Source organism: Conger conger, chromosome 9, assembly GCF_963514075.1.
Source record: "Conger conger chromosome 9, fConCon1.1, whole genome shotgun sequence".
In the NCBI taxonomy this organism is placed as follows: Eukaryota; Metazoa; Chordata; class Actinopteri; order Anguilliformes; family Congridae; genus Conger; species Conger conger.
In genome coordinates, this window is record NC_083768.1 from 41,948,391 (window position 1) to 41,955,890 (window position 7,500).

At 54.5% G+C, this 7,500-nt stretch overlaps 1 protein-coding gene across 6 annotated transcripts in view; it reads left to right on the plus strand.

The window, feature by feature from the left end:
• Window positions 1-7,500, plus strand: part of ubap2l (ubiquitin associated protein 2-like) — a 32,910-nt gene that overhangs the window by 16,065 nt on the left and 9,345 nt on the right. For all 6 annotated transcript variants that reach the window (XM_061254205.1, XM_061254204.1, XM_061254207.1 and 3 more), the window contains 11 exons: window positions 150-505; window positions 967-1,139; window positions 1,548-1,746; window positions 2,706-2,745; window positions 3,238-3,415; window positions 3,776-3,845; window positions 4,300-4,582; window positions 5,012-5,100; window positions 6,145-6,198; window positions 6,645-6,726; window positions 7,430-7,500. The exon at window positions 7,430-7,500 is cut by the window's right edge and continues 150 nt beyond it. In XM_061254205.1, the coding sequence (XP_061110189.1) occupies window positions 150-505; window positions 967-1,139; window positions 1,548-1,746; window positions 2,706-2,745; window positions 3,238-3,415; window positions 3,776-3,845; window positions 4,300-4,582; window positions 5,012-5,100; window positions 6,145-6,198; window positions 6,645-6,726; window positions 7,430-7,500 (1,595 nt within the window). The remainder of the gene's footprint in view (window positions 1-149; window positions 506-966; window positions 1,140-1,547; window positions 1,747-2,705; window positions 2,746-3,237; window positions 3,416-3,775; window positions 3,846-4,299; window positions 4,583-5,011; window positions 5,101-6,144; window positions 6,199-6,644; window positions 6,727-7,429) is intronic.

A 7,500-nucleotide genomic window follows, 5' to 3' on the forward strand; every position in this document is an offset into this window, starting at 1 on the left:
ATGGGTGAACGAGAAGCATCAATTGTACAGCGCTTTGGATAAAGGCGGTATGTAAATGCCGGCCATTTTTTGAAATTGTAAATAATTGTGTATTGGTGTAATGGAGAATGAGAGGGTAAGTCTGACCCCCCCTCCTCTCCCGTCTCCAGACCTGAAGGCCCCGCCCGACTCGGGGGTCCACGCCTCCTTCCCCAAACGGCAGCCCTACCAGGCCCCCGCCCCCACCGGGCCCTCCATGATGGACGCCTTCCTGCAGGAGAAAGGCCCCGCCTCCTCCTCGACCGCGGCTCCCTCCGCCCTGCCCCCTCAGGCCACGCCCGCCCCCCTGCCGCCCCCGACCTCCTCCTCGCCCCTGTCCAAACCCTCCGCCCCCGCCCCGGCCCCCGGCCCCGCCCCGGGCCAGCAGGGCTCCCCCGCATCCTCGGACCCACAGTCCTCCAGCCCCCAGCCCCTGCAGCAGCACAAGCTAAAACCACAGAAGAAGAGGACCTCCATCACCACCAAGGTAGCGCCTGCCATGAAGGACTCTAGGTCGGGATGGGGGGGGGGGTTCACTTGCAGTTGGTTTCTTTGTTTCTTTGGCAGCCTAGGCTAGTGGTTAAAGTGCTTGACTGGGACTTGGAAGGTTTGTGGTTCAAGCCCCACTGTAGCCACAATAAGATAAGTGCAGCTGTCGTGCCCTTGAGCGAGGCCCTTAACCCTGCATTGCTCCAGGGGGGATTGTCTCCTGCGTAGTCTTATCAACTTTGGATAAAAGCATTGGCTAAATAACCATTTTAGTGTAACAAACTGTCTCTCCTGCTAACTGTCGTCAAAGACCGCAGACTGTTTGAGGGGCGTTGAGATGTTTAGGAAAGGAATGCTGCTTCCTTGTTAATCGGGGGGAAAAAGCAGCCCTTTTATTGGACGTGTGCGATGTCAGTGCCCAGCCGATTGGGTTGACACATTCCTCTGTCTCTGCGGCAGATCCCGGCGCTGGCGGTGGAGATGCCTGGTTCTGCCGACATCTCGGGTCTGAATCTGCAGTTCGGCGCCTTGCAGTTCGGGTCGGAGCCGGTTCTGCCCGAGTACGACCCCACGCCGGTGACCAGCGCGCCCGGCAACCAGGTCCAGAACAGCCTTTACACCAGCCCGAGCAGGTAGCCCCGCCCCCGCCTTCCCATAACCCCCTGCTTCTCTCCCCATGAGTTCCGTCCGTCTGTGTGCCGCTGGCCTCGGCCGAATGCTCGATTTAAAAGCCACCAAAAGTGCTTCAGGGGCCACGAAGCACTCTAAAGCAACACGAAGCAACAAAGTAATTCTACTTTGTGATACAGTCCCGGTTTTTCACCTTTGTGCCATTGAAGGTTTTGGTTCATAAAAGCCAGGGACTGCCGGTAGTGTTTTCCGATTTTACTGCCGTCAAAAGAGTTAAGGTGTTAGACGTGCATAACTAGCGTGTTTGAATCTGTACCCGTAAGACACCTGTCCACTCATTGAAAGATGGACGCTGTATTGACGTTACCCCCCCCCCTCTCTCCCTGCCCCGCCTCTTCCTGTCGTCCCAGCGAATCGGCGCCCTCCATCCCCAACCCCAGCCAGGACCCAGCCTATCAGGGCGGGGGCCTCCCGGGGGGCGGGGCCTCGTACCCCCCTCAGGCGGGAGGGGCGGGGCAGCCCGCGCTGTACGAGCAGAGGGCCACCCAAACGCGGCGGTACCCCCCCTCCGTCTCCTCCTCCCCCCAGAAGGACATGCAGCCCAGCAAGGTGAGTCCCCACCACAACCACTCTGGATCCAACCGGTTATAGGGTGACGGTGGGATTCAGAATCAACCAGTTTGAATCCTCCATGGGATTCAGAATCAACCAGTTTGAATCCTCCATGGGATTCAGAATCAACCGGTTTGAATCCTCCATGGGATTCAAAACCATTAGACACAATTCAGCAAATGTCTGACTTGTAGCCACAGGCAACCAATGGCAGAGTTGCAACATGACTCAGGCAGTAAGAGCAGTCGTCTGGCAGCCGGAGGGTTGCCGGTTCGATCCCCCCGCCCGGGCTGTGTCGGAGTGTCCCTGAGCAAGACACCCAACCCCCAAATGCTCCTGACGAGCTGGTCGGCGCCTTGCATGGCAGCCAATCGCCGTCGGTGTGTGAGTGTGCGTATGAATGGGTGAATGAGAAGCATTAATTGTACAGCGCTTTGGATAAAGGTGCTATATAAATGCCAACCATTTACCAACCTAGCAGCTCAGCCAGTTTGTGCCACAGAGCGTTTTGTTTGATGGATGGTTGCCCACTGATGGAAGACCATTCGTATAGACGTGCTGATTTTCCAAAGTATATATTTCGCACCTTTCTTTGTGTGGTGTAAACGCTACATTCATAAGGGATCAAGAGTCCCAGTGCTTTTTAATCTTAGCCGGGTGTCTGTCCCTACTGTCTCTATAAGGCCTGGTGTGTGTGTGTGTGTGTGTGTGTGTGTGTGTGTGTGTGTGTGTGTGTGTGTGTGAGAGTGTGTGTGTGTGTGTGTGTGTGTGTGTGTGTGTGTGTGTGTGTGAGTGTGTGAGTGTGTGAGTGTGTGAGAGTGTGAGAGTGTGAGAGTGTGAGAGTGTGAGAGTGTGAGAGTGTGAGAGTGTGAGAGTGTGAGAGTGTGAGAGTGTGAGTGTGTGAGAGTGTGAGTCCCTCCCTCACGAGCGCTGTGGCGTGTGTGTTTGCGTTACAGAACGGGTTCGGTTCGATACAGACGGCGCAGTCGGTGGAAGGTGAGCCATCGCCCCTGAGCAGTCGGACGGGATCAGAAAATCGATGACACATTCTCCACGTTACATCTTCATAAAGACGTCCTCATTGATTCTGTATAGAAATCGCTCTCTGGTCACGGCTCTCCTATTTAGTCAGGCTCATGCCCCCGCCTGATGGCTATTACACGGGGGATTGGTGAAGGTCTGGTGCTGTGAACTCGCTAAACGGGTACATTTTCCCAAAGAGGCGCAGCACCTGCCTCTGCCCTGTTCCACAAACAAGCAGCATTACGGAGTCAGCCGGACAACTGGACCCGGTAAAACCCGGAACGCCTCCCTAATCTGGAACACGGGACTGCGGTAAAAAGAAGGTATCCGGGTTTTACTCGGTGCAGTTATCCAGGTAAATCGTTAAGGTCGTTGAGCTGACCTGCTTCGTGACACAGGATGCTGTAAGTGTGCTGGGCGTAGCTCCGTGAGGGTGCAGGAGTGACCCCCTCTCTCTCCTCTCAGCTACAGCGGGTTCTGCAGCGCCTCCCAAACCCGTCTCCGATCCCGCCCCTCCGGCCTCGCTGACGGACAGCCCGGCCGGCCCCGCCTCCTTGCTGACCACGTCCAATCAGACGCCGCTCGGCGCCTTGGGCCACGGCGAGGACCTGCCCCCTAATTCTGTCTCCCAACCCCAGCACAAGTAAGGCCACACCCCTCTATGGACAAACGGTAACTGGAGCGGTACTTGGGACCCCTGGTTTTGAATGGCTACATTTTTTATTGGGTCTTTACCCCTTTAAGGTGTGAGGTCACCAGTGTTCTCAACCGAGAACACTCTAATTCTGATGTCACAATCACGACTGGTAATTGAAAGCAATGGAGTTTGAGAACACTGACTTAGAATATTGAAGGGAAACTAAAACTGATCTTCAAAGGGTTAATTTAATTGTTCAATTAGTCCTGTCAATTGTGATTTTTGGTTATACGTACTGATGACCTAAGAAAGGCACAGACTGATGCATTTACTCGTTTATTTCCCCCTCTCCCTCCGTCCCTCCAGCGCACTCTCCACGCAGCAGAACAGTCTGGCCCCCTCCTCCACAGTCAGGACGTCCAGCTCCGCCCTGCTGGTGAGTCCCTGTGAGGCGGAGATGCCCGGTTTGTGTGGCTGTCTCTCAGTTCAGACACAGCTGAAGTCTCTGTGTTGGTGTAAACGGGGATGTGCTGGTCCTGGTTTTTACGCCACACGCGTTTGACCAGCTGATCGGTCGTCTCCTCTCACCTGGCTGCTTGGATCCGAGGTGCTGAATTAAAGGGTGGACTCAAAAAATCTGCACATCCTTCCAGGGCCCGGTTTCACCAAGCGGGTTTACTGCGTTAGCTGGATAACTGCACTGAGTAAAACCCAGAACCCTCCCAAACCTGGAATGTGGACTGAAGTAGAAGCAGCTGTTGACTTGCGGAACTTATCCAGCTTAAGGCAGAGGTCTTGCTCCGTGATGCAGCCCCGGGTCCGGAGTGGTCCAGCGGGAGTGTCACTGGAGTAAAGATCATGTGATCACAGGAAGGTCTTTTCCCCCGCAGCATTCGGGCGTGGACGGCGACCCCGGCCTGCACTCCTTCCCCTCGTCCGTCTCGGCCGTGGCCTCTTCCTCCTCCTCCTCTTCCTCGGCGTCGGCCTCCCTCAGCGCCCCGCCCCCCTCGGTCTCCACGGCGACGGCGGCCGGCCTGGGGGCCGTCAGCGGCCTGCCGATGGGGCTCAACAGCTCCGCCTCCATGGCCCCGCCCCCCTCCTCCAGCTCCGCCTCCTCGGCTGCTGGCCCCTCCTCTTCCTCCTCTTCCTCCCGCAGCTCGGTGGCCTCGTCAGGTAGGCTCCGCCCGCCCCCCCCCGGGCGTTAACCCGCTCCGTCCCACGACCGTAAAATCCCAAAAGTGCCATAATGCCACTCTCGACCGTATACCTTTTTTTAACCAATCAAAATGACTGCCATACTAGTGTTTTGAGCCCCTGTTAAATCCCTCACTCAATTTTCTCAACCGAGGCCAAAACCCCTGGGATTTGGGTGGTGCCTCTGCATATTGGGCATGGGACTGAAGGGGTTAAAGGAAACGGGAAAGGTGTAAGTCCTGGGAAAGTCTGTTTTTTTTTTTCCCCGCTGTCCCAGCATAAGACAAAAATTTGAATAAAGTTTCCCTTTACCTGGAATCATCTTAATGTCACATGTAAATACTGGCTGACCGTGTTCCGCTGTAGCTTCTAGAACATTCCTGTCTGACTCCTGGTTCCCCCCTGCAGGGAAAGCGCCCCCAAACCTGCCCCCCGGGGTCCCCCCCCTCCTGCCCAACCCTTACATCATGGCCCCCGGACTCCTGCATGCGTATCCGGTGTGTACTCCTCACCTGCACACACACACACACACACACACACACACACGCACACACACACACGCACACACACATTCACAGTTTTAAATGAGCTTTTCATTCATAAGTGGTTCACCTGCACACACGCGCGCACACACACACATTCACAGTTTTAAATGAGCTTTTCATTCATAACTGGTTCACCTGCACACACACACACACACATTCACAGTTTTAAAAGAGCTTTTCATTCATAACTGGTTCACCTGCACACACGCACACACACATTCACAGTTTTAAATGAGCTTTTCATTCATAACTGGTTCACCTGCACACACACACACACACATTCACAGTTTTAAATGAGCTTTTCATTCATAACTGGTTCACCTGCACACACGCACACACACACTCACAGTTTAAATGATGTTTTAATTCATAACGGGTTAAGCACGGTGGCTGCAGAAGACGTCTCTGCCAGCAGAGCACAGTGGGACATCAGGGGACGTTAATGAAGGGTGGATTTCACACAGACACCCGTGTTTGTTGCCATTATAACGGGGGGGGGGGGAATGGCAACCAACGCAGTGTGGAACAACATGAAGTTTGAATCTGTTGGCTGAAATTCGCCGTTTTGAACACGTCAGGTAGTCTTGAACCAGCCCTGCTAGGGCAGAACGTCCCGGCAGTGTTGCTGTCGTGTAGCGACAACGCTGAATGCTGCGCAGGTGACCTCCTCTAATACTACTGCGCTTAAGTCAGTCATCAGAATCCATGGTGGGAATTGTGGGTGTGAAAGTCGTGTTGGGGGGGGGGTCATTTGCCTAAGTTTGAGTGAAGTGCTGAACAGGTCTGAAAGCGGTTTGTGGAACTGGTTTATGTGACGCCAACCGGCTCAGAGCGTTCCCCCGGTTTCCCGCCGAGTTGTGGACTCCTCCCCCCCCCCCTGCTCTGGCTACTGGAACCGGGGGAAGTGGGGTGTACCTTTTTGGGTCGGTCCAAAATGGCGTCCTCCCTAACCTATGCTTTTCTCCCCCCCCCCCCCCCCCCCTCCCCCCTGCCCAGCCCCAGGTGTATGGATACGATGACCTCCAGATGCTCCAGACCAGAATTCCCCTGGTGAGTGGCGCGGTTGGACGGATTCCGCCTCGATTTAACGCCGTCGAGTGAACGCGCTCCGGGTCGCTAAGCAACAGGCCCGCGGCGCGTTCTTGCCACCTTTCCGTGAACGAGACGATCGGAGCTCGACTGTAGGGCGGGGATCAGCAACTCGCGGCCCTCGAGATCCGTCATCTGCTGCTTTTCCACCCTCCCTTTACCTGGGAGTCTGGTGTGGAGACGGTTAGGCCTATCGGTGGCACCAGTTGTTCAGCTGATTACCTGGGAGAAGAGAACCAGGGCTGGATTTGGGGATTCCTGTTCAGGCCGGTCGCTCCAGAACATCCTGCCCGGCTCCACACCACCATAGCTGGCGTTCCTCCCACCCCCTGAGATCTAGTTTATTTCAGATCAGATCAGCCTGGTTCTCACCTGCATGCTGAGGGTTTGTGTTTGTGTGATTTCAGGATTATTACAGCATCCCGTTTGCCACTCCCACCACAGCACTGACGGGCAGAGAGGGAGGCCTCACAAGCAACCCTTACTCTGGTAAAAACTCTGTTCCTCAACCCTTACTCCGGTAAAAACTCTCTTCCTCAACCCTTACTCCGGTAAAAACTCTCTTCCTCAACCCTTACTCTGGTAAAAACTCTGTTCCTCAACTCTTACTCCGGTAAAAACTCTGTTCCTCAACCCTTACTCCGGTAAAAACTCTCTTCCTCAAACCTTACTCTGTTCCTCAACCCTTACTCTGGTAAAAATTCTCTTCCTCAAACCTTACTCTGGGGGGGAAAAAAAAAAACTCTTCCTCAACCCTTACTCTGGTTAAAAAAATAAATAAATAAAAAACTCTTCCTCAATTCTTACTCCGGTAAAGACTCTCTGTCCTGTTCTTCTCTATTCTGCCCTTTCACCTTTCTTCCTCCGCCTCTCTCACGTAACCCGTCAAGGTGTGCGAGGTCACAAATGCAGCGTGCGAATAGAATGTTCTGAACTGAACCTTCTAATGCTGATGTCACAGTCGCCACTGCTAACTGCATGCAGTGGAGCTCTAGAACACTGACTCTGAAAACATTCCAGAAAACCTGCCCTTCACTTTCATCTTTCTAACAGCTGTTGCTCCCTGCCCTGTCCTTTCCCTTTCTTTTTCTCCCCCACTGTCTCTTTCCTTTTCCTCTTAATTCTTTCTCTCTCTGCCTTTCTGGTGCCTCCTTCATTAACGTGCCGCTCTTGTCCCTCCCCCCCTTCCCAGCGGGAGACCTGTCTAAATTCGGGCGGGGCGACGCCTCGTCCCCGGCGCCCTCCACCACGCTGGCGCAGCCG